Source organism: Rhinopithecus roxellana, chromosome 9 (genome assembly GCF_007565055.1).
Source record: "Rhinopithecus roxellana isolate Shanxi Qingling chromosome 9, ASM756505v1, whole genome shotgun sequence".
NCBI classification, from domain to species: Eukaryota; Metazoa; Chordata; class Mammalia; order Primates; family Cercopithecidae; genus Rhinopithecus; species Rhinopithecus roxellana.
This window is the reverse complement of record NC_044557.1, coordinates 84,728,521-84,755,228: the sequence shown is the minus strand read 5'-3', so window position 1 is coordinate 84,755,228 and position 26,708 is coordinate 84,728,521. Positions and strand designations below refer to the sequence as shown.

Sequence of the window (26,708 nt, the reverse complement as noted above, 5' to 3'; positions counted from 1 at the left end):
CAAGTCCTGCTGTCCAGGCCCCACCCCTGCCTCAAGTCCACCAACTTCTTGCTAGGGCCCTGGGTGTCCTATGGATAGAGCCCCTGGGGCTGTGTAGGGGGCAGGCAGGGGCTGCTCCTGGAGGCAGGGTGGGGCTCACCTTCTCAGGGGACTGCTCCTGTTGGGTCCGGCTGGGCGTGGTGAGTGTCCACAGCAGCTCCTTGGACCACACATCTATGCTCAGGAATGGGACTGACTTGATGGCCATCTGTCAGCAGAGGGGCATGGGGGGCTGGAGCCATCTCTCCCTCTACCTGAGAGCAGGGCCTGGGATTCTAGCTGCCCCTGCCCACCCTGGCCACCCCGAACCCTGAATCCATCACCCCCTTGTCCCTCCCCTCTTTGGAGTCCCCAGTGCCCAGCTCTCTTCTTCGTTCTATGGCTCTGAGGGACAGGGAACTCATTCCTGAAGATTCTTTCTGTGGAGGGGTTCAAGGTGAGGCTGGAAAACCAGGAGGCTGGAGAGTGGAGTCCTGACTATGTCCCGGGCACCACCCAGGAGTCTCTGACAGAGCAGATGATTAGTGAGTGCCAGCGGAAGGTGGCCCCTCTGCGGTGGGTGCCAGGAGGGCAGGGCCTCATCTGGTAATTCACAGCTGGATTCCCAGCACCCTGCGTGGTACCCGGCACACAGCAGATAGGCCATTAATTTTATAAATCAATGAAGGAGAAATCAGATCAATGAATGAACTGTCCCTTCAAAATACAAGGTCCTGAAAGTTCCGTTCCTACCATCACGTGATTTTATAACGATGACTACAATATTTCTGAATTTCAAGTGTTCCCAGATTCTGTGATTCAACATTTCCAAGATTTTTGATCCAAAGATTCTTTGGGGTTGGATGATAACCTTCAAAATTATGATCCCAAACCCCAAAATCTTAAAAGCCAAAATTTGATAAATGTGAAGATAAACATTTTAAAAAGCTAGTTCAGCAACATTACTATAAATTAAGTTGAAAGATGAGGCAAAATTTTGTTTTGATCTTTGTTGCCGCCTATTGCCAAGGGTTAACATCAGACAGAGATCAACAACCTGCACTTTATAAATCGGTAAGAAGATGACAAACAAGGCATTGTAAAATGATGAAGGGATACATACACGATGAACACACTGTAAACTCAACCTCGCTAAGCCTTCAGGAATGAAAACTAATGGAACGTTTTGACTAAGACTGGCAAACAGTCAAACACTGACTATCAGCAAGGAAGTGTCCTTTGGTGGGAGGGTGGTTGGATCTGCATTTTTGGAAGGTTTTTTCAATCTCAATTAAAAGGCAATGTCAATATCAAAGTTTAAAATATGGACAATTTCCCCAAGCAACCCCATTTCTGGAAGTTTATCCTGAAGGAATACTAAATATGTGATGCCGTGAGCACAAGGGGACATCTGGTGGGGCAGAAGACGTAGGCAGGACCGTTTGCATCCTCCTTGGGGTTGATCCCTCGGTTCCTGGAATGGAAATGCTCCCCCACTTATGGCAGAAGCTGGATGAGCTTGTCTGCCCGGGGTAGACCTCCTTCTGGCCATCTGTAAAGCACTGGGGTGCAGTAGGACCTCCGGGGCTCTCTCATCCGCAAGACAGGTGTCGGCAGAATCTCTATGAAACCTCAGCCCCCCAGGAAGTCCTGAGGTCGTCCCCTAGAAGGTCCTCTCCCCCAGACCTTTACTGTCTTTGTTCACTGTTGCACGTAACAACGCCACAGTTCCTTGTCTAAAATTCAAATTCCCAAGCTCAGAAAATTAAACATTTTTTCCCCCTTAGCTTTGCAGCAACCTCACTGGAGAGCAGACACTGAGCCACACTGAAGTGATGCAATGTGTGGGACCTGGTGTGAGTATTTGCTTCTGTAGCAGGGATCCTAATCTATTTCATTCTGCATCTGCCCAGATGCTGTTAAGGATGTTCTTGGAATATACAGCGTGTATATCATATTACTTTTTAAAAAATCTAAAATATTCTGAATTTTGAAGCCCATCTCTTCCCAAATTTTTAATTTTTAAAGTGTGAAGTATTTAAAAAATCGAGGTATTTTAACTCACACACAATGAAGTGGACAGATCTTTCCTGTAGAGTTCATGAATCCAGCCCACGTAATTCACATCCTTTCAGGATATAGAGCGTTTGCCATCACTCCAAAAAGCTCTGTCATGACCCTTCCTGGTTAAGCTCGATCATTACAAAACTGTTCTGACTTCCCTGCAGATTAGTTTGGCCTTTCTAGAATTGCATGTAATTGGAAGCCTGCAGCCTGTGATCTTCTGTGTCTGGAACTTTTTCACGCAGCATGTTTTCGAGATTCATCCATGTCGTTGCATGTACCGCAGGTTCATTCCTCTTTTTCTATTTTTTTTTTTTTTTGAGACGGAGTCTCACTCTGTCACCCAGGCTGGAGTGCAGTGGCGCGATCTCGGCTCACTGCAAGCTCCGCTTCCCGGGTTCCCGCCATTCTCCTGCCTCAGCCTCCCGAGTAGCTGGGACTACAGGCGCCCGCCACCTCGCCCGGCTAATTTTTTTGTATTTTTAGTAGAGACGGGGTTTCACCGTGGTCTCGATCTCCTGACCTTGTGATCCGCCCGCCTCTGCCTCCCAAAGTGCTGGGATTACAGGCGTGAGCCACGGCGCCCGGCCCACCTCTTTTTCTATTTTAACTTTGATTATTTCATTTTCTCTGTTTGGTTCAGGTTTAACTTGGTCCTTCTCTAGTTTCCTGAGATGGACACTTAGATGATTGACTTTAGCTCTTTTGGGGGAGTGTGCAGAATTCTGCCTGTCTGGGTTGTTTCCCGCTTGAGGCTAGAATGAATAAGGCTGCGATGGCCATTTTTGTAGAAATAATTTTGCGTATGGATGTTTTCACATCCCTTGAGTAAAATACCGAAAAGTGGGATTGCTGAGTCATCTGTTAACTTCAAAAGAAAATGTCAGTTTTTCCGAAGAGGTTGCGCCATTTTCCCACCCCGCCCTCAATGTTCTGCTTGCTCCACGTCCTTGACAGTGTCTGTTGTGGTCCTTTCGTCACCTGCATCCCCTCGGCGCAGACGCGGAGGTGGCTCCTTGTGGTTTTAACTGAGTCTTCCCTGAGGACTAACGTTGCTGATCGTTTTTTCACTTCCTTATTGGTCATTGAGATGTCTTCCTTCCTGAGGTGTGTTGTGGCCTTTTTGCTCATTAAAAAAATTGACCTCTTTGTCTGTTGCTTACTGAGTTATAGAAGTTCTTTCTTTATTCTGGATATAGTCTCTTTTCAGATACACAGATTGTGAATAGTTTCTCCATGTCTGTGGCTTGCCTTTTCATTTTCTTAGTGATATCAGTTGATGAAACATTTTAATTTTGATGAAATCTACCATCATTTTTTTCTCTTTATGATGATTACTTTCTGAGCCTTAAGAAACATCTAGCTACCCTAAAGCTGGCAAGATTTTCTCCCGTTTTCTTTTAGACACTTTTGAGTTTTACCTTTTACATTTTAGGCCTTGGCTCCATCTCTAATTAATATTTGTGAATGGTTTGAACTAGGCACTAAAGTTCACTTTTTTGCTTACATATATGAAATTGCTTCAGAACTATTTTTTCAAGACTTTCCCCTTTGAACTGCTTTGACACCTTTTTTTTTAAATAAAACAACCATTTACATATGGTTTGATATTGGATTTTCTATCCTTTTCAATTGATTTATTTGTTTAACCTATGCCGATGCCTCATTTCTTGTTTGCTGTAGCCCTACAGTAAGTCTTGAAATCAAGTAGCAGATTTCTTGCAATTTTGTTCTTTTTCATAATTGTTTTGGCTATTCCAGGTTCTTTAAAATTTCTTTACAAAAATTTATTCTATAGCTTATATTTAATACTATAACACAATTTTCTGAGACTGATTGGCATTGCATTCAATCTACAAATCAATTTTGAGAGAATTGACATCTTACTATTATTGAGTAATTTTGTCCACAAACACCATATGTCTCCATTTTTAAGGGTTGTTTTAATTTCTTTTTGCAATGCTTTGTAACAATATTGCATACATTTTGTTGCATTTATCTTTGAGTCTTTTATATCTTTAATGCTGCTGAAAATGTCATTTTTTAGAAATATTTTATTTTCTGTTTGTCACCAATATATAGAAGTTCAATTGATTTTTGTATGTTGATCTTGTATCCTGAGATCTTGCTAAATCCAAGTATTAGTAATTATTAGTTCTAGTATTTTAAATATGACTCTGTAAGATTTTCTAGGTAAATAGTCACATTGTCTACAAACGAGATAGTTTTACTTTTTCAATTGCAATCTCTATGTCTTTTTTCCCTTCTCCTTTTTCTTACCTTATTGCATTGGCTAGCAACTTCAGTGTAATGTCGAGTGGAAGTGGAGAGAAAGGATACCATTGCTTTATTCCTGATCTTAGTGGGAAAGTGTTTGGTCTTTGATCATTAAGTGTGTTAACTGTAGCTTTAGATGTCCATTGTCAATTGAGGTAGTTTCCTACTACTCCTAGTTTGTTGAGAGCTTTTATCATGAACAGATATTGAATTCTGTCAGATGCTTTTTCCACATTTTTTATAAATATGATCAAACTTTTTCTACTTTATTCTGTTAATGTGTTGAATTACACTTATTGCTTTTCAAATGTTAAATTGGCCTTGTGTCCCTGGGATAAACCCTCCTGATCATGGTGTATTATCCTTTTATTCAATTTGTTAATATTTTGTTAAGATTTTTGAGTCTATTTTCAGGCAGGCATGGTGGCTCTCTTGTAATCCCAGCACTTTGGGAGGCCAAGGCGGGCAGATCGTGAGGTCAAGAGATTGAGATCATCCTGGCCAACATAGCGAAACCCCATTTCTACTAAAAAAAAAAAAAAATACAAAAATTAGTTGGGCGTGGTGGTGTGTGCCTGTAGTCCTAGCTACTTGGGAGGCTGAGGCAGGGGAATCGCTTGAACCCAGGAGGCGGAGGTTGCAGTGAGCTGAGATTGTCGCACTGCAGCCTGGCACATGCCTCCAGCAACAGAGCAAGACTGTCTCAAAAAAACAAAACAAAACAAAACAAAAACCAAAAAAAAAAGAAAGATTTTTGAGTCTATTTTCATAAAATATATTGGTCTTTAGTTTTCTTTCTTTTTTTGTAATGTCTTTGGCTTGTGTAGCCCTCATAAGATGATTTAGGAAGTTATTCCTTCCTCTTCTATTCTCTTGAAAAAATTTGTGTAGAATTAGTACTATTTCTTTTCTAACTTTTTGATAGAATTCACAGTGAAGTGTCTGGGCTTGAAGTTTTCTTAGTGAGAATGTTTTAAATTATGATTTCAATTTCTTTAATAGATATAGGACTCTTCATTTTCTGTTTCTTCTCGTTTCAGCTTTTTTGTTTCTTCTCGTTTCAGCTTTTTTGTTTCTTCTCGTTTCAGCTTTTTTGTTTCTTCTCGTTTCAGCTTGGTAACGTGCTTTTTAGAGAATTTGTCTGTTCAACCTAAATTATCTAATTTATTGAATATTTCATTACCATTTTTAAAGTCTGAAGGATTTGTAGTGTTGCTCCTTATTCCTTTCTGAAAATGGTATTTTGTGTTTTCTCTCTTTTTGATCAGTCTAGTGAGGGGTTTATCAATTTATTTATTTATTTGTCATTTTTTAAATAGAGATTGGTCTTGCTCTGTTGCCCAGGCTGGAGTGCAGTGGTTTGATCCTAGCTCACTGCAGCCTTGAACTCCTGGGCTCAAGCGATCCTTCTGCCTTTAACCTCATGAGTAGCTGGACTACAGGTGTAAGCTACTCTGCCTGGATAACTTTGAGAAGTTTTCTTTTTTTTTCTTTTTTTTTTTTTAAATCTCATATTTAACCCCAATATAAGTTTTTTAGAGACAGGGTCTTACTACATTGTTCAGGTTGGTCTTGAGCTCCTGGCCTCAAGCAGTCCATCTGCCTCAGCCTCCAGAGTAGCTGGCATTACAGGCGTAAGCCATGGCATCTGGCTCAATGTATTGATCTTTTTGTTCCAGTCATTCTCTGTTGTCTCTTTTTGTTTCTTTGATTTCTGCTCTAGCTTTTGTTATTCCTTCCTTCTACTTACTCTGAGTTTATTATCTGCTCACTTTTTGGCTAGTTTCTTAAAATGGAGGCTTAGATAATTGATTTTATACCTTTCTTCTTTTCTAATATAGGCATTAAAATATAAATTTCTAAATATTGCTTTTTATCACATCCCACTGATTTTCATATGTTGTGTTTCATTATCATTCGGTTCAAAATAGTTTCTAACTTTCTTTATGATTTCTTCTTTGACTGATGGGTTATTTAGAAATGCGTTGTTTAATTTCCAAGGATTTGAAGTTTCTCCAGATATATTTCATATTGAATTCTAATTTGTATTTTGGTCAGAGAAATGTACTCTGATTTCAGCAGTTTTAAATTTGTTGGAATTTGATATATGGCTCGGCATACGGTCTATCGTGGTGATTTTTAAAAAAATTTAATATTTTTAATTTTTGTAGGTATATAGTACATATATAAATTTGTGGGGTATATGGGATATTTTACTATAGGCATGCAATGTGCAATAATCACATCAGGGTAAATAAGGTATCCGTCACCTCAAGCGTTTATCCTTTGTGTTACAAACAATCCAATTATACTCTTTTATTTTATTTTATTGTTATTTTTTAAGACGGGGTCTCACTCTGTTGCCCAGGCTAGAGTGCGATGGCACGATCTTGGCTCATTGCAACCTCCACCTCCTGGGTCAAGCTGTTCTCTGCCTCAGCTTCTTGAGTAGCTGGGACTACAGGTGCATGTCACCACACCTGGCTAATTTTTGTATTTTTTAGTAGAGACAGAGTTTCCTCATGTTGGACAGGCTGGCCTTGAACTCCTGACCTCAGGTGATCCGCCGGCCTCAGTCTCCCAAAGTGCTGGGATTATAGGCATGAGCCACTGTGCTCGGCCCTCTTTTAGTTACTTTATTTTAAGGTGGAGTCTCGCTCTGTTGCCCAGGCTGAAGTGCAGTGGCATGATCTTGACTCATTGTAACCTCTGCTTCCCGGTTTCAAGTGATTCTCCCACATCAGCCTCCCAAGTAGCTGGGATTACAGGCGTGTCCCAGAACCCTGGATTAGTTTTTGTATTTTTAGTAGAGATTGGGTTTCGCCATATTGGCCAGGCTGGTCTCGAACTCCTGACCTCAAGTGATCTGCTCATCTCGGCCTCCCAAAGTGCTGGGATTACAGGGGTGAGCCACCACACCCAGCCTCTTTCAGTTATTTTAAAATCTACAATTAAATAATGGACTATAGTCACCCTTTTGTGCTAGCAAATAGTAAATCTTATTCATTCTTCCTCTTTTTTGTACCCATTAACCATCCCCACTTCCCCCCACATCCCCTGGTGAATATTTTGTTTGCACTTTATTAGACGAATTTGGTTAATGTATTGTTCAAGTTTTCTCTATCCTCGGTAATTTTTTGTCTTCTTGTTCTATTAATTGCTTGTGTTGCTGCTGGTGCTACTTCTACTGGATACCTCTCCATTCCAAGTATTCTCCTGCCACCACCGCTGCTGCTGCTATCACTACCACTACAACTCTTACCATAGAACAATAATGACATTAGCGAGGGCTTCCTGTGTCACTGGCACGGTGCCCGACACTTTACACGGATTACCTTGTATACTCGTCATACCCACCATTTGAGTGAAGTGCTTGGATTCCCATTTGACAGATGAGGAAACTAAGGTACTGAGAGGTGAAGCGGGTCCCCCCAGGTCACAGACTGGTGATTGGTTGAATATGGACTTGGATCCAGGAGGCAGGAGTCTCGTGTCCCTTCCCTCAGTCATGTCAGCCCCTCACTCACTAGGGTGTGTGTTCAGGGATGGGCCTGCACAGACTCTGTTTCTTGGCTGGGGCTCCCTCCGTCCACCCCAACCTGCTTCCTTCCTTTCAGGTCCACAGCTCTGGCCCAGTGTGTTGGGTATGTGCTCTGAGCCAGGCATGTGGAGACCGAGGTTTGAATCCTGATGCCTCAGTGACTGGCCCTGTGACTGTGGTCCCCTCCCCAATCCCAGTGCCGCAGTTATCAGCCCTGTGACTGCAGTCCCCTCCCCAATCCCAGTGCCGCAGTGACTGGCCCTGTGACTGCAGTCCCCTCCCCAATCCCAGTGCCGCAGTGACTGGCCCTGTGACTGCGGTCCCCTAGCTTTTCCAGACTTGTGTGCTCATCTGCAGAGTAGAGGTCCTCCCTCCCTACCTCCCTGCTTCCTCTTGTTCCCCCATCTTCCTCCCTCCTCTTCCATCCCCTCTTCTTGCCTTCCCCTCCTTCTTTTTCCCCTCCCTCTCATTCCTCCCTCTTTCCTCCCCCACATGCCCTCCTTCCTCCCATCTTCCCTGTCTCCCTACTGCCCTCTCTTCCTCCCTTCCCTCCCTTTCTCTCTCCCTTTGCCTTCCCTTCCTCCTCCCTCCTTCCACCTATCCCTCCTCCCAGGCACCCGTCCTGCTGCCTCTCCCCTGTTGCCCCACAGAAGGCCTGGTGACTGGGAGCTGGGCTGCCTCCTTACCTGGATTAGTTGCTCTTCCCAGCAGGCCTTGTCTTCCTGGCTGAAGAGCTCCTCTGTGGGAGGAGGGATGGATCATAGGACCCTGTCTAACAACTGTCTCCTCCTGCCTTTAGCGCTGGCCCGGGCTGATGCTGCTGGCCTCTGCCCACCCTAGCTCTGTGGGGCGTGGCAGCTGGAGGGACGTGAGCCAGGCTTGGCTCTGGGTTCAGAGAGCTGGGGTGGGCTTGCAGCCCTGCTGCCCTTACTGTATGTCCTCATGCGGGCTGGGCTCCCTCTCTGGGCCTCGGGCTCACTCATGGTGAATGGAGGGGCACTACCAAGCATGGCCCCTCAAGAGTGGGAAAATAAGTCTTTGGGAGGGAGGCATTGTGAGAGTGGAGAGCTTTTCAGGAACTTTGGAACTTACCCCAGAGGGAGAGGCTGCTTTGGGGAGGGATCTGGTGGCCTCAGCAGTACCCCCAGGGTGCAGAGGGACCTCTACCCAGCCTGCTAATCCTGGCGTGGGGGGTGTAGGGCCAAGCCAAGCAGGGTCCTGCTTCACCCCAGGTCTTAGGGTCCAAACACCCTGGCTGGGCCTGGGCCTCCCTGCAGGTCACAGGCCCTGCCACACCCCAACCCCACCCCTCACTGTGGCTGCCGACCAACTCTTTCTGAAAGCCCTTGGCAGAGGGAGCGTCCCTCCTCACCTTCCTACGCATCCCTCTAGATGTGGCCTATACTGGCTGCCTCCTCCAGGAAGCCCTCCTTGATGGCCCCAGGGCAGCTGGTCCCTCTCCTCTCTGGGCTCTCCCAGCTGCCCTCAAGGCAGCCCTGCATCTCCCAGTGGCAAGCGCAGCAGCATATGGTTGTGAATGAATGAGTGAATGAATGAAGGGTGGCCCTTGCCTCTGTGTGGCTGGGAGCCTGGCATTAGGTAGGTGCTCAGTCAGTGTTCGCTGTTTTGTGTCAGCAGCTCCCTGAACATCCTTCCTCTGGGGTCCTCAGAGGCCACACTGTCCGGGCCAGCCCTTCCCACAGCTTGGAGGCAGCGGCTATGGTAGACGCAAGGCCCAGACACTACAGGCTATGACAGGCTGGGAGTGGCCCTGGCCGGCCATGCTGGCTCTCTGAGCTCCATCTCTTCATCTGCCTGGGGAGGAGGGCCCATCTGCCTTTTGTGACCAAGGGAGGAGACAGATGCAGCAGCTGGCGGTGGAGTTGCTCGGCCATGTGCCAGCCTCACACCTGTCCTGGGCCACCTCCCGGGACCTCCTCTGTCATCCTGGCTCCGCCCAGGTCCAGCTGTTGCAATACTGACAGCAGGAGTGGGTGAGCCATCAGAGGGGCTGACATGGCTGGGCCTGCTGTTGCTCTTTCCAGGGAGGTCTTGAGCATGGCCTGGGCCCTCTGAGGGCTGGTGGGCAATGGGGGTCCTCGGGGCAGCAGCCTGTTGCTGCCAGGCACTAAGCTACCTCGCGGTGCACAAGTGACCTGCAGCCCCGTGCCCTGCCCATGTGGGGTCTCAAAGCCACCTCTTGAATCACTCTCCATGACCCACCCTACCCTGTCCGCAATCGCACGCCCGACATACCACTGGAGGACAGGACGCCCATCACATAGAGGAGGCTGCGGTGTGGGAAGACGCCCGTCAGGAACTCCGTCTCCAGATACTGTGCCACCGCCCGCCACGAGTGCCTGCAGATGGCCACCAGCACGTTGCTGGCCGCGTCCTGGTATATGTCTTCCAGCTCCTGGGGTGGGGTGGGAGCAGGCAGGGCGGGAGGTAGAGTAAGAGCGGCTTGTTCTGAGACCTCGCTTCTTCACATGCCAGGGCTGGTTTGAGGGAGGACAGCTGCCACAATCCATGTTTCTTTTTTTTTTTTTCTTTTTTTTTGAGAAGGAGTCTTGCTGTTGCCCAGGCTGGAGTGCAGTGGCCGGATCACGGCTCACTGCAAGTTCCGCCTCCTGGGTTTACGCCATTCTCCTGGCTCAGCCTCCCGAGTAGCTGGGACTACAGGCGCCCACCACATCGCCCAGCTAGTTTTTTGTATTTTTTAGTAGAGTCGGGGTTTCACCGTGTTAGCCAGGATGGTCTCGATCTCCTGACCTCGTGATCCGCCCGTCTCGGCTTCCCAAAGTGCTGGGATTACAGGCTTGAGCCACCATGCCCGGCCACACAGCCCATGTTTCTTTTAGTAGAAAACTGAGGCTGAGGGAGCCTGAGGCCTTCCTGGTCTGCGTCCATTTCCAGAACACCTCCTCCTCTTCCTCCCTGCCCCTGAGCCCTTGCTCACGCTGTGTGCCTGCCTGCACCTCCACTCCCACTTAGAGCCCGCTGCATGGCCTGGGTTCAGGGCACTCATCCTGAAACCTCCAGCCCACATCACCTCTCCTCCTGAGCTCCTGGCGGCTCAGGACGTCACATCCTTTAATTCTTTCACCATGAATTCAGAACCAGAGGCTACGTTCCTGTCCAGGAGAGCCAGGGAGTCAGCTGTTCAAGGGCAGAACAATGCTGACTGGGTCCCTGGCTTCTCTGACCCGGGCCAAGCCCCCACTGTCCAGTGGAGGGGCATCTTCAGCAGGAAGGAACCACATGGGTCCCGGAGTCCGGCTCTGTGTGGTCATGCCTGGGACCTTTCTCCCTTTACATCTTGCTGCAATTTTGACGTCTACTCTTTTCTCTGTCTTCATAGGAGCTGTAAGGCAGCTTCTGTGGCTCTGAGGCAGGTGAAGAGGAGGCCTGCCTGCACTTGGGGGCGTCTGAAAGTGGGGGTGTCTGAGCCCCGCCATGCAGCTTGAATCACTGCACGAAATGGATATATCATTTATAGATCATGCTAAGTATGGTTATGAGGGCTTCTTGTGAAGATGGTGATTGAATCTGATTTTGCTCTTTCTAAAAACCTACCTCAGTTAACACTACCTTTAGGAGATTTTTTAAAAAGGGATAATAGTAACCACACTGTGGAAGCAGGAAGCAGGTAGGTGAGGGGACTGAAGACCATGTATAGGCTAGTAGAGCAGAGGCCAAGGCCAGCTCACCCACACGGCACCATCCCCCACTATTTGAAGTTGGGGGGTCTCTTGTCTCCCAACCTCTGGAACTGGAGTGGCAGTGGAGGGGGCTGAAACTAAAGGTGGCATAGTTTTAGAAGTAGTTGAGTCCATCGATGTACCTCCCACACTCTGCACACATGCGGGGAGCCGGCCCTCTCCCACCCCAGCAAGAGTCTGGGGTCTCAGTCTCTGGAGGGGGCAGATGAGTGTCTCTGTCCAGGGGTTGCCAGGCCCGTAAGTTCCAGGAATACTCACTTCCCAGGCCAGGCCTGGCATGACTGCCGTGGGATGGGACCCTGATCTCTAGGCAGGGCCCCTGGGTGAGCGTCTCCCTGGGAATCCTCAGAGCACAGAAGGGAAGACAGAGAGACACTGATGTAACTGGGTGAGGGTGGCAGCAGTGGGCTCACCTGGTCACTCTGTGGTGGAACCAAGGGCTCAGGTAGCCAGATGGAAAGGATACGTGCCCACAAATCTTGGTGGCTAATTCTGGACCCAGAGCAAGTTCCACTCCTGCGGAATGGGCAGGGCAAAGACTCCACAAGCCCGAGCTCCGCAGCAGACAGCAGGTGGCATGTGAAGGATCACAGTTCAGAGTGACCCTGGATCCTCAACAGCCATGAGGGCCAGAGGACAATGGACAGCGGTTGCCAACCCACAGTCCAGTTCATGAAATCGAATCCAGAGATTTCTGGAAATGCACAGGCTCAGAATCTTACTTCCCTAAAGCCCTTGCCCAAGAAGCCACCTCCAAGTAGCCTAAGTCTGTGTCTGGTTTAAGAGAGTAAATCGGGAAAGGGGAGACAGGGTGTAGGAAACACAGCCCCCCACCGGGGCAGGGCATCAGGAGTGTGGGGACAGGCTGGTCCCTGCTGACCCCAGGCTCCATGCTAGGCTGGAAGATTGCCTGAGTTTGGCTGGTCCTGACCTAGGTGACAGTGCCTGATGCCCCTCTGTGTGCTAGGTGGTAGGTAGGACCCGCAGAAGTGTCCACTTACTCTGGGGGCTGGTGTGGGGCTGTGGTGTGTTCAGAAGCAGAAATGTAGACCAGTCCTGGCCTCGTTCATGCCAGACTCCGTGCGGGGGCCCCTCCTCATGAAGCCCCAGGAGGGTCTTGCCCACCCTCAGAGAGGCTGAGGCCAGACCACAGCCCTGAGAGTGTCCCGAAGCCCTCGCCTCCCTGGGGGCACTGCTCCCCAACCCCAGCTCCCTGGGATCATTGATCTGTAAACTGCAGAGATGCCTGATAGACTTGGCAACGGTGAGTGTGACAAACACACGCTTAGGATTCCAAAAGAAAAAGAAATGAGGTGGAAAAAAGGACTAAGTGGACATGGCCCTTGCTCACCCTTTTTTCTCACACCTAGGGTGGCCTCATTCACTTCTCTGGGGGAGCACACGGGCATGTCCCACCTGCCGCCCACCAGCTGGGCTGTGACTGCAGGCCAGTCCCTAAGCCTCTCCATGGGTAAATGGGGCCACAAACCCCTGTGTGGAGGGTGCATTGGCCACGCTTGTAGGCTCTGCGCTGGCTGTTTGATGTCTGTTATTCCTAATAACCTCTCCTGGAGTTTGCTGAATCGTAGGGCCAGGTGAGCAGCTGAAGCTGCTTACATCTTTTGGGGAGCATGGAAGTCCCATTACGGTGCCCCCGACCTGCCAGTGTCCCTGTAGCTCCTAGGGGACGTCTCTACTTCGTTACTTCCTGCCACCATGGCCCTGAAGGCATGTTCAGATGGTCCCTCATCTGCTTCCTGACCCTGTGTGGGACAGGCCTGTGTGGCCCTGTGGGGTGTACTGTGCTGTGCCTCTCGCTTTGGGAGGAGCTTTGAGTATTAAAGAACTTTCAGTGGCCTTTGCCTCCTGCACGATCACATGAACTAAGACTCGGCAGCACACGGAGGATAAATGGTGTCTACTCCTGCATCGTGGGGCACCCTGGTGTGTGTGTGTATTAAGGTGTCCCCTGGGGCCGCTCTGGCCTAGTCAGTCTAAGCCACCTTGGAGTGGAGACTTGGCGGCCGGGGCCGGCTCTCGGACTGCAAGCTGTGGGTGGGGTGGGGTGGGGTGCGGTGGGTGGGGGTCCAGGTCCAGACCCCCAAGTCTCCATCAAGCAGAACCCAGGAGGTAGAGGCCAAGGGCAGAGTTACAGCCTGCAGCCTGGGTTAGACTGCAGCAGGCCTTCCAGAAGCTGGGCTGCAGGCAGCTGCATGCAATGGTGAGAAAGGTGGTCAGAGGGGAGCCATAGCCTGCTGCAGGGAGAGACCTCCTTGGGGGAGAGGGCCCCCCCGACTTATGGGCCCCTTGGCCTCAGACAAACAGTGCTCTCTTGAGCCTCACCTTCCTGACATGGGAAAGTGAGATGGAAAAGTGTGATTGTCCTGCTGAAGGGCTGGGGGTGAGAACGCGAGTCACTGGATGGAAATGGCTTCACAGGCTGGGCGCGGTGGCTCAAGCCTGTAATCCCAGCACTTTGGGAGGCCGAGACGGGCGGATCACGAGGTCAGGAGATCGAGACCATCCTGGCTAACATGGTGAAACCCCGTCTCTACTAAAAATACAAAAAACTAGCCGGGCGACCTGGCGGGCGCCTGTAGTCCCAGCTACTCGGGAGGCTGAGCCAGGAGAATGGCGTGAACCCGGGAGGCGGAGCTTGCAGTGAGCTGAGATCCGGCCACTGCACTCCAGCCTGGGCGACAGAGCGAGACTCCGTCTCAAAAAAAAAAAAAAAAAAAAAAAAAAAAAAAAAGGAAATGGCTTCACAAGGCTGGGCACGCCTAGCATCACTCGGGTCCCTGGGGCAGCTGCTAGCATTCCCAGAATTCGTGGGGGGTTGGCCCACTTGCTGGGGGAGGGGAGGCCCACCGTGGCCTTGGTCATGTTCTCCAGGGCGAGCTGCATGAAGGTTTTCTCCCAGGTCTCCTCCAGGACGTCACTGGCCCCGATGACCATCTCCAGGGTCTGGAACAGCCGGAACTTGTGCCTGCTGGAGATCTGCGGATGGCAGAGCAACGGTGGCTTGGGGACAGAACAGGTCAGATCGTGTGGGAGATGTGGGCAGGGGCGTGGACAGGGAGGGGTGTGAGAGGAGCCATTTATCTCTGCCACTTCATGGTTCTACGACTCCAGGCAAATCCCTTGGCCTCCCTATGCCTTAGTTTCTCCACCTGTGAGGGTCAGGATCACCATCTCATGAGCGCATTCCGAGGGTGGTCAATGCATGCAGGTCCAGTGTTTCTCCCTCCCCACTTGGCCCATTTGACATGTAAGGAAATTGAGACTTGCCCCAAGTCATGTAGCTGTTCTAGGCAGGATCCAGGGTTTGAGCCCACCTTGGGGTCCCACCCTCCCGCTCTGCCCCCTGTGCCTGCCCCAGTGGCCCAAGCTGTCCCCACCTTCGGGTTGTCTATGAAGTAGTCGTGGATGGTTTCCATCACCAGCTTGGGGGAGCCATGAGCCATCTTCTTGATCTTCTTGATGATGTACTTCAAGTGGAAGAGGTCAGCACTGTTCATGTCCTGCAGCATCTTGAGGCAGATGGCTAAGGTTGGCAAGAAGGCACGTGTGAGCAGGCTGTGGGTAGCTCACACTGTGGCAGCCAGGCTGGGTGGGCGGGAGGTGAGTCTGGGGATGGAAGGAGTACTCTGAAAATGAGAACTGGGGAATGGATGCATAAGAAGTCCAGGACCTCCTGACTGTCCAAATGGACTTTCTGGGGTTCAACATAGGGAAGGAGCAGGAGTGCAGGTGCGTGAGCATGTCCTCACTCACGATTCATATTCCCATCTGCCCATCATCCACTCATCCACCTGTCCATCCAGCCATCTGTCCATCCACCCACATGTTCCATCTGTCCATCCTTCCATCTACTAACCCACCTGCTCATCTATCTTTCCATTCATCTACCTGCCCATCCACCCAACATTCAGCTATTCATAAATTTATTCACCCACCCAACCAGTCATTAATTCATCCCTCCATCCTCCCATCCATCCTATCCTCTCACCATCTGTCCAGTCATCCAGCATTCAATGGTGTTTGAATAAGGGAGCGGCCAGGCCTGGACTGCGGTTCTGAGGTGTGAAAGGGAATGGGAGGATAGCGGAGGTGGGGTATAGGGTGAACTGGGGCATTATTTAGGCTTTGGACAGTGCTTCAGGAGGCATGAAGAGGCCAAGTCATGTGTGCAGGGTTCTCTGCTGAAAGCTTCACTATATCTACACCACTTGATACCCTCAAGGTCTTGGAGCAGAGACTCCCTCTGGTCGTCACCCTCAGGACTGCTGTTGGTGGAGGGACATGGGATCTGCTGGAGCCTGACCCCATCTGGGCCGACCCGCCCCTGCCTGTCTGAGCCCAGGGCTGGCAGTCACCTGCACTGTAGGCCTCCGCCATGAACATCCCGTGCTCCTGTGGCATCAGTGCGGCCTGGCTGCTCTGCGACTTGTGAAGCAGGATGGTGGTGGGGTGTGACCATCTGTCCCTGCAGGCAGAGTCCTGGGGTGCCTTCATGTAAGATGAGTCCTTCGTGGATGTGGAGACAGGGAGGGAGATTCTGAAATGGAGGAGGGACCCTGGGTGTCAGCGTCTGAACGTGTGTATTTCTGCGTTAGTACAGGGGGTGCTGAGCGCAGCGTTGGCTTCCATCGGGCTCAGCTACGTCTTTCCATGTGTTTGTCCTTCCATTCAATGGACTGGCTGGGCCCTGGGAGGAGGGCAGGAGTCTCGAGGCCTCAGAGGCACTGTTGAGTAGGCAGCATCACCTGTAGGCCTGGTGAGGCCTGACCTCCCAGCAAGTGTCAGGTTCTGAGGTTGAGTTCGAGACAGACATGGCTGGTGGGACGTTGCAGGGTTCAGAGTATGGCATCCCTAGCTCAGGCTCTTGACTTGAGAGAGCCAATCTCATTCTGACCACATGTGAGACTGCTCCTGTCACCCAGACATCACTGGTGAAGTCCCCGAGGGGAGCAGGGGAGCTGCAGGAGCAGTGAGAACAGAGCAAGGGAGGATGCAGGGGCCTCCAAGGAAGGCCTCCCCTCCTTCCTCCAAGCTGGCCTCTGCCTTCTCCTCCTCTCCTTCCTCTTCTCTTGCAAACGTGGGGAAAGCACTATCTCAGGCTGTGTTAGTGGCCGTAAGGGGCCAAAAGAGACCATGTCCTTCCATTCAGGGATGCTGCCCAAGCCTGGTCCCCCATCACAACTCCTGCCCATGGGCTCCTGGGGCAGGAACAGGCTCCTGCTCCACCCACTTCCTGACCTTATTCATTTGTTCACTCTCAGTACCCACTTCCCAGGTGTCTACCATGGGTGGGACATGTTCTAGGCTCCTGAGATGCATCAATGAATGAGATAAAGGCAGCAAATCAAATCAGTGAATTCTGTGGTATATCAGAAGACAGTTCATCTCTCAATATTTTACCCATTCATTTGTCCTACCATGGGAGGGATGCATGTCAGATCATGCCACTCAAAATCTACCCATATGCCTCCCATTTCACTCAGAGTAAAATCCAAAGTCCTGAAAATGACATATAAGTCACTGATGCTTCCATCCATGAGGGTGTAACAAGGACCAGCTTCACCCTCCTGTCTTAAACAACTCAAAAATTGGAAAAATATACAAAACCATGATTATCAGACATCAGACAACAGCAGCACAGGACGAACATCCCTGAAAATGGAAAACCAGCAAGGTGAGCCCAGCATGGCCACAGCCAGCTGCCTGGGAAGTTTCCAGTTTGCAGTGCAGGGAGGGGGAGCCCAATAAAGCCCAGTACTCTCTCTGAGTTGAGGAAGTGGATGTGAAAGTCTGGGGGAGCCAGAGTGGCTGGAGTTTGCTGGGAAGAGTCACAGGAGAGAGCTGCACAAGGAGGAGATAGAGTTCTGGCGCTTTGCAGGGGATCCTCTGCATTCCCCGTCTTCATCTGAGCTCAATACATTTGAGAAAAGAACCACAAAGCTCCAAAAGGAGTAGGAGGAACAATCTTTGGAACTCACACAGGGCTAGGAAGAGTTCCTTTTCACATCAGCAAGAGTGGAAACCTGGTAATTCCCAGGGCATTAGGTAGAGTGTTAATGGTATGACCTCAGTAATGGGGGAAAAAAATCTGCCCTAAACAACAATGCTTTGGCTCTTCCTACTAAAGCTTTAAAATCAAAGCCTCAAAGGAATCAAACTTTTCAAGTAATTTAATTGTGTTAAAGAACAAACCTGAAGAATATTTAAAAAGTACAGGATTACTGTTAGTAATATATTTCTCATGTTCAGCATGGTAGAGCAAAACATAAGCATGGTAAGGAGAGACATGGGAAATATAAAACAATGAAGAATACATTTCACATTATGAATACACTAGTTTAGCAGGAGATTAGACAATGTAGAAGCAAAGATGAGTGAACCTGGAGACACAGCAATAGAAACTATCCAAAAATGAAACATATAGAGAAAAAAGACTGGATAAAATAAAACAGAGCATTAGTGAGATGCGGGACAACATCACATGGCATTTTGTATGTGGAATTTGCATCCCCACAGGAGAAGGAAAGGGAAAGAAAACATATTTGAGGAAATAATACCTAAACATTTTACAAATTTGATGAAAATTATAAAGCCACAGATCCAGGAAATTCAACGAAATCCAAGCAAAAGAAATACAAAGAAAACTATATGAAGACACATTGAACTAATATTGCCCCAAACCAATTATAAGAGCAAATCTTAAAAACAGCCATAGGAAAAAGACACATGAAAGGAATGAAAAATGAGAACACAGTTCTTGTTGAAATCAGTGCAAGCCAAGAGGTAGTAGCGCAACAATTTAAAGCCCTGAAAGAAAAAACAAAACGAAACACCAACCTGCCAAGCTGGAATTCCATACCTAGAGAAAATATCTTTAGAAATGGAAGGTGATATAAAAACACTTTTCATGTACACAAAAACCAGAAGAAGTTATCATCAGGAGTCCTGTACTACAAAAAATGTTTGAGAAAGTCTTCCAGACAGAAGGAAAATGGCAACGGATGGAAATAGAAAACTACGCAAAAGAATAACGAGCACTGGAAATGGGAAAAATGTAGGTAAATAGAATTTTATTTATTTATTTATTTATTTATTTATTTATTTATTTATTTATTTATTTTTTGAGACAGAGTCTCACTCTGTAGCCCAGGCTGGAGTGCAGTGGCGCAATCTCTGCTCACTGCAAGCTCCGCCTCCTGGGTTCACGCCATTCTCCTGCCTCAGCCTCCCGAGTAGCTGGGACTGCAGGCGCCCACCACCACACCTGGCTAATTTTTTTTGTATTTTTAGTAGAGAGGGGGTTTCACCGTGGTCTCGATCTCCTGACCTTGTGATCCACCCGCCTCGGCCTCCCAAAGTGCTGGGATTACAGGCGTGAGCCACCACGCCCAGCCAATTTTTTTATTTTTAAAATTTAAAGTAAAAATAATAATGCATTGTGGGTTTATAACAAATATAGAAGTAAAATATATAACAATAATAGCACAAAAGCCAGGAGGGGGAAATGAAAACAAAATGTTGGAAGATGCTTATACTTTAATTTTACTTGAAGGTATAATTTCACTTGAAGGTAGACTGAGATAAGTTAACATGTATACTAGAAACCCAAAAGCAATGACTAAATAATAAAACGACACAAAACAAAATATGTGTGGCTAGCAAGTCCACAAAGGAGAGAAAGTGGAGTCATAAAAAATACCCAATGCAAATAAAGGCAGAAGAAGAGAAAAAAATTGCACAAAAAGAGATGAGACAAAGAGAAAACAAATTGCAAGATGGTAGACTAAAACCAAATCATATCAATAGTCGTATTAAATATAAATGATTAAAGCACCACAATCAAATAGCAGAGATTGTCAAATTGAACAAAAAAGCAAGAGCCAAGTGTACACCGCCTATACAAAATCCACTTGAAATATAGCAGATACCAATCAATCAAAAGTAAAAGGATGGAAAACGATATATCATGCTAACACAAATATAAAAAAACTGTGTGGTTATATTAACATCAGGCAAAGTATATTTTAGAGTAAATAACAGGGATAAAGAGTTCACTAATCAAGGAGGTATAAAAATCTTAAATGTTTATGCATCTAGTCACAGAACTTCAAAACACATAAAGCAAAGAAGTTAGAGCTGGAAGGAAAAACAGACAAGTCAACAATCTTAGTCGAAAATTTCAATACCCATCTATAGATAACTGATAAAATAAGTCGACAGGTAATCAGTAAGAATATAAAAGGCTCAAACAATTATTAACCAACATAACTGAATTGACATTTATAGAACTCTAACCACAAAAGAATAAACTTTATTTTCAAATACACATGGTACATTGACCAAGGCAGACTATATTCCGTGCCATAAAAAGTCTTAGCAAGTTGGAAAAGATTCAGATCCAACAAAACATGATACCTGACCCCATGAAATTAAATTGGAAATCAGTAACAGAAAGATAGGTGGAAAATACCTAAGTATTGGGAAACTAAACAACATACTTTTAAATAATCCATAGGTAAAGAAGAAATAAATGGTAATGAAAGTAAAAGGTATCTTGAACAAAACAGAAGTGAAAACACAGCATATCAAAATCCCTGGGGTGCAGCATTAAAACACCTGTATTAGAAAAGAATGAAGGTCTGAAATCAGCTTGTAACTGAATAAATTAGGAAAAAACCCAGCATATTAAACTCAAGAAAAAAACGTAGAGCAAAAATTAATGAATAGAAAATAACAAAAAATAGAGAAAAATCAATGAAACCAGTAGGTGATTTTTTTTGAAAAGATGAAAACATTGATAAACCACTAGCAGGATTTATTAGGGCAAAAAAGTGAAAACACAGATTATTAACATCAATAAGAGTGGGTACATCATTACAGGTTCTACAGACATTAAGAGAATGATGAAGGGATATTCTGAATAACTTTGTGCCAATAAACTTGGTGACATGGATGAAATGGACTAATTTCTTAGAGTCATAAAATACCAACGCTTACTCAAGAATTAAATAACAAGAATAACCCTATATGATGAAAATTGAATGTGTAGTTGAAAACTTTCCCACAAAGAAAATTTTAGGCTGTGTTGGCTTCACTCTTGAATTCTATCAAGTGTTTCAGGAAGAAAGAATACAAACACCTACAAACTCTTCCACAAAATTGAAGAGGAGGGAAAACTTCCCAACCATTCCATGAGGCAAAACCTGACACCAAAACTAGATAAAGATATTGGAAATAAAGAAAACTATAGCCTAATATCTTCCATGAACAGACACAAACTTTCTTAACAAAACAATTCAAAGTATACCGAAAAACTTATCCATCATCTCCTAGTGGGGCTTATCCTGGGAATAAAAGGCTAGCTAAATATTTGAAAATCAGTCAGTGTAATTCAATAGATTGACTGACTAAGGAAAGAAAATATAATGATCTCAATAGATGCAGAGAAACATTTGGTAAACCTAAACATCTATTCAAAAATAAACATAGGAATTAAGAAAACTTCCTCAAGCTGATAAAGAGTATCTATAAAAATCCTACAGCTAATATCATACTTTATGGTAAAAGGCTGAATATTTTTCCACATGACTGGGAATGAGGCAAGAAGTCTGCTCTTACCCCTCTCATTCAACATTAGACTGTGGACTTAATCAATGTAAGAAGTCAAGAAAAAGGAATAAAAGTCATACAGCCTGGAAAAGAAGAAGCAAACTATTTTTATTTGTAGAAGGCATTATTGTACAAGTGGAAAATTCCAAATCTACAGAAAAGCCTACTAGAACTAAAAAATAAGTTCAGCAAATTTACAAATTGTAAGGTCAATAAAAAGTATTCATATTTATGCATACTGGCAATGAACAATTGGGAACTGAAATAAAAAAGGCACCATGTACACTAGCACCAAAAATCATGAGTTATTTAGGCATAAATCTAACAACAATTGCAAGGTCTATATACTGTAAACTACAAAATATTGATGAAATAAATCAAGAAAAATAGATATACCATGTTCATGGATTGGAAGACTCAATATTGTTGAGATGTTAATTTTTTCTAACTTTATCTAAATATTCAACACAATTTCAATAAAAACCCCAGCAGGAATTTTTTTGGTAGTAACCAACAAGCTGTTTCTAAAATTCATATGGGAAGGTAAAGAAACTAGGATAGTCAAAATAATTTTGAAGAAGAACCAAATTGGAGGACCATTACCAATGTCAAGATTTATTGTAAAGCTATAGTAATCAAGGCAATGTAATATTGATAGAAGCACATAAATATAAATATGTGTAACAGAACATGGATTCCAGAAAAAGGCCCACACATATAAGGTCAATTGATTCTTTTTGTTTTGTTTTGTTTAGAGATAGGGTCTCACTCTGTTGCTCAGGCTGGAGTATAGTGGTGTGGTCATAGCTCACTGCAGTCTTGAACTCCTGGGCTCAAGCAATTCTCCTGCCTCAGCCTCCTGAGTAGTTGGGACTACAGATGCATGCCACTGTGCCTGGCTTCAGCTGATTTTTGATAAGGGTGCAAGAGCAACTCTATTAAAAAAGCATTCAACAGATGGTGCTGAAATAATTGGATAGACACATGCAAAAAATAACCCCTAATCCATTCCTCAAATCGTATGTAAAAATTTGCTCAAAAAGATCAAAAAGACCCAAAAGTAAGACCTAAACTTCTAAAACTTTCAGAAGAAAATACAGGAGGAAATCTTTATGATCTTGGGTTAGACAAAGATTTCTTAGATGTGACACCAAAAGCACTATATAAAAGAAGAAATGATAAATTTGATTTCATAAAAATTAAAAACTTCTGCTTTTTGAAAGATATGTGAAACTTGTTGGACTCAAAATGGAGTCACTGTGTTAAAACTCTGATAAATGGGGCTGGAGGAAGCCATAAAGGAATGGGTCTCATGCACAAATGCCTGACAGCAAGAACTATCACAGAAGACTCTGCAGAACCCACAACTTTGCACAAAGGCCAACTGCAACCTTACACACACACACACAAATACTTCTGTGAGGTTGTCTACCCAGAAAACTGTCTTTCCAACCTAGGACTCACCCCACCCTTGTCACTGACGCTTGTAGCCAAGAATTATTATTTCAGAACAACTTACGTAATCAATCATTTTAATTTTGCCTTTAAAAACTTACCCTTGCCCCAGCCTTGAATAGGCATGCGGTTTACTACGGCACACGCATTACTATTGCCATGCCTATTCCTGAATAAATATCATTTTCTTTTAGAGATCCCCTCTGTCTTTATTTTATTTTTGTTTTCTAGAGAGAAAGCTGCCCAGGCTGGAGTGCAGTGGCACAATCATAGCTCGTTCATTGTAGCCTCGAACTCCTAGGCTCAAGAGATGATGCTGCCTCAGCCTCCCAAGTAGCTAGGACTACAGTTGCAAGCCACTTTGTCTGCCTACGTTTTAAATTTTTTTTTACTGTAGAGGCAGGGTCTCTGTATATTGCTCAGGCTGGTCTTGAACTCCTGGGCTCAAATGATCCTCCTGCTTCCACCTGCCAAAGTGATGGGATTACAGGCGTGAGCCACTGCACCTGGTCCCCCTCTCTTTTATTTAGATTAAGGGATATGCATTAAGAAATGAGCAGCTGTAGACTTGGAGGCAGTATTTGCAAATCACATATCTGATAAGGGACTATCTCCAGAATATGGAAGGAACTCTCAAAACAAAACAAAGCAAAGCAGCCTAAGAAAACGCAGGCAGGAGACTGGGACAAGGCTTCAGAGGAGGCAGACGGATGGCAAAGAAGCATCTGAAAAGCACTCACCATTCCTCATGAGGGAAACCAACTAACACCACAGTGAACTATCACCACACGTCTACTGAAACGGCTACAATCAGAGACACTGGAAATACCAAGTGCTGGTGAGGTTGCGGAATAGCTCTGGGCTTCCATGCATTGCTGGTGGGAATGCACAGTGCCATAGCCCTCTTGGAAGGTAGCCTGGTATTTGCTAATAAAGTCAATGTACACTTACCAAACAGCTCAGCTACCCACTCCTAGGCATTCACTCAAGCGAAATGACTACTGACTAAAATATATACACAAACATTCATACTGGCTTTATTTATGAGGTCTCCACATGGAAATAATCCAAATGTCCTTCACCCTGGGAATGCATAAACAAACCATGTCACATTCACAGTAAAGTTACTCAGCAACAAGAGAGGTGAATCACTGATAAACATGAAAACACGGATGCTCCAGGAGGGAAACCGGACTCCACAAGCTACATGTGGTGTCATTTCACTTTTATGACATTCTGAAAAAGGCGAAACTACAGACAGAAAGCAGGTCATTGGTTCCCAAGGACTGGGAGTTGGAGAGAGTTCACCTCCAAGGGACAGGAGGGAGTGTCTGGGAGGCGGAGCTGTCTGGGGGTCATGTACCCACTGCCATATTTTGTTTGTGATGGTGGGTCCATGACTATATACATTTATCAAAATTTGAGAGCTATAAGCTAAAAATAGTGAATTTTATCATCTGTAAACATACTGTAATGGAAAAGAAAAAAGACACATAAGAACAAAAGTGGTCTCTCTGCCCTTATTTCCTTCTGCTCTCCCTTGCCTATTCCACCGCGGTGGTGGGGCGCTCCCACCACTGGGAGCACGTTTACCTCTGGACCTTCGCGTGGCCACTCTTTCCGTCTGGGAACACCTTTCCTCCAGATGGCTGCCTGGCTCAGTCCCTCACCTGATTTTAGTCTTTGCTCAGTTGTCACCTTCTTGAAGAACTGATTTAAAATCCATACCCCACACTTCCTCCTCCCCATCCTCTCTTTTTTCCACGTCCCTTTTTGCCCTGTAACATCATATCCTTTACTTTCCTGCTTCTGGTCTCACTGGCAGTCTCCCTACCTGGAAGGTAAGGCATGAGGACAGGGTCTTTATCTCTTTTGTTCACAGCAGTATCCCCGACACCTAGAATACCTGGTCCACGCAGCAGGTGCCTAGCAAATACTGGCGGAATGAATGGAGTGCTTCATAGCAGGGGATGTATCCAGAGCCACCACCGGCCCAGTCCTGACCTTGGACATGGCACTGTGACAGCCCTCCCACCTCTCCAGGATCCAGTCTGTCCCCTGCAATCATCACACCAGATCCAGCTTCCCAAATGCCTTCTGGTGGACCCTGTGAGGCTCTGCTTCCCTGGCCCCTCTGCCCAGAGTATGTCTCCTTCTCCTCCTTTCTTTCTGTCCCCTTGCCAGGGCTGTAGGTGGACACCCACCAGTTTTCTCCATCCCATAACTGCATCATAAGGTTGGGGTTGCCTGAGAAGCTGCATTTCTGCGCATCCGAGCTCTGCAGTAGGAAGAGCTCCAGAGCCTGCGTCCTGGAGATCACGTGTTCTGACATCTCTTGGCATCTCAGGGCCAGGGCAGCTCTGGGGAGGCCCTCAAACCCTGCCCCGTCTTGACCTTGAGAGGTCAACACACAGTTTACCTCTTCTGGAAGCTGCCTCCTTCCTGTGGCCTCTCCGAAAACTAGCCAGTTCCCTCATCCTGGAAAGGGTGACCTTCCAGACACACCTGGCTGGGGCCGACTCTGGGAGTGGGAGTGAGGATCCTGTTGGAGCTAGAGCCCGGCTTCCCCCAGGCACAGCAGTGGTCACAGCACGGGCCGCAGGCACCAGCGAGGCCCGTACCTTGCCCCTCTAAACCCACATCGCAGCCCCTGTGGCTTCCAGAGCTAAATGTGTTTTTAAAGATAGATAAACGACGTGAGCACACTATTAGCAAACATCTGCAGAGGAGCACTCTTGGCTTAGCAACAGAAGCTATGGCAGAGAAGGGAGGCCTGACAACATTCAAACCGGGACTGCGAGGGCTGGAAATGCCTGAGTTCACAGGCAGGTACCGAGACACTCCCAGAACATTCACCAGCGTGGACTGCAACTGGGAAGCCTACTCTGAACCCATGGCTTGGCTGTGGGCCCCAGCCCGGGTAGATGAGTGTCTGTACAGCAGAACCTGCTTTGGGTCCCTATAGAGGGGGCAGGTGAGGCTCTGGGCTGGGGGCCAGACAGCTCTGACTTGCCTGTCAGACACAGGAAGGTAGAGATGCCCTTGATGTCTGTCCAGGTCCCTGGGACACTGGGGCACCCTGGGGACCCTGGAAGGCTGTGGAGGCACCTTCCTTTATTCATGTCCCTTAAATCCCTGCAGAAACACTGGCTGTGGTATCATCTCCATTGTGCTGAATAGAAGCCGAGGCTCAGAGAAACAGGTGGACAGTCTGTCCATCCAGTCACTGACCCGTTCACACAGCCTGCAGGCACTGCTGGTGACACAGGCCACGGTCCCTCTGGCCCTCACAGGTGCAGGCTATGTGGGCAAGGCTCTCACTCCAGTTTAAACTTCCGCCCTCCTGGCCTCTTCTCCTCCAACCTGATCCCCACTCCAACCCTGGCAGGCTGCTCCTGGGGGCAGGACCCTCCTTCCTCAGCACAGGGGCCCCTGGATGGCCTGCAGGGAGGATCCCCTGACAGATAAGGCTGAGTACTGGTCGGGGTCAGAGGGTCCCTGCTGGTGCTGAGCTGACCTGGAGTTTTGGGACGCGGCTGACGACATTCTACCCGTCGGGGTGCGGCTATGTGGCCTTTCAGAACACTGCCCGTCCATGGTTGGGGCGCAGTGCAGACCCACAGGAACCCACCACTAGCTCTGGCCTCACGCCTGTGGGCTGGCCATGTCTCTGGCACTGACCCTCCCCCGCCCTGGCAGGCCTGACCTCACCCCTGAGGTCACAATGGTTCCAGTGTCCACAGCATCCTTTCTAGGGTTTGTGTTGTGGGGACAGCAGGCGTGCGTGTGTGCCTGTGTTTGTGCGTGCGTGCTCAGACGTGTCCTCAAGGGGTCCCGGCCCTGCCCCTTCCTTCTCTGGGCCTCAGTTGTCTCCTGGGAGACCCGTGGATGATCTGGCCTGGGCTATTTGTTTGCGAAGTCCAGGTCCCTGTGCGGGTGACAGGTCCCGGGGCTGGAGCTGTGACTTCCCCTCTGGGCCTGAGTCTGAACATCTGCGATGT

General features: G+C 47.2%; 1 protein-coding gene across 1 annotated transcript in view; it reads right to left on the bottom strand.

Annotated features, from left to right (window-relative positions):
• LOC104679759 (maestro heat-like repeat family member 5) overlaps positions 1–26,385 on the bottom strand; it is a 73,590-nt gene extending 47,205 nt beyond the window's left edge. Inside the window, exons 1-7 of the mRNA XM_010385463.2 lie at positions 26,225–26,385; positions 15,999–16,180; positions 15,021–15,166; positions 14,491–14,619; positions 10,157–10,316; positions 8,587–8,639; positions 140–247 (exon numbers count right to left, since the gene is read on the bottom strand). Coding sequence (XP_010383765.1) covers positions 140–247; positions 8,587–8,639; positions 10,157–10,316; positions 14,491–14,619; positions 15,021–15,166; positions 15,999–16,180; positions 26,225–26,304 — 858 coding nt within the window. The 5' untranslated portion in view covers positions 26,305–26,385. The remainder of the gene's footprint in view (positions 1–139; positions 248–8,586; positions 8,640–10,156; positions 10,317–14,490; positions 14,620–15,020; positions 15,167–15,998; positions 16,181–26,224) is intronic.
• Between the last annotated feature and the right edge of the window lie 323 nt (positions 26,386–26,708).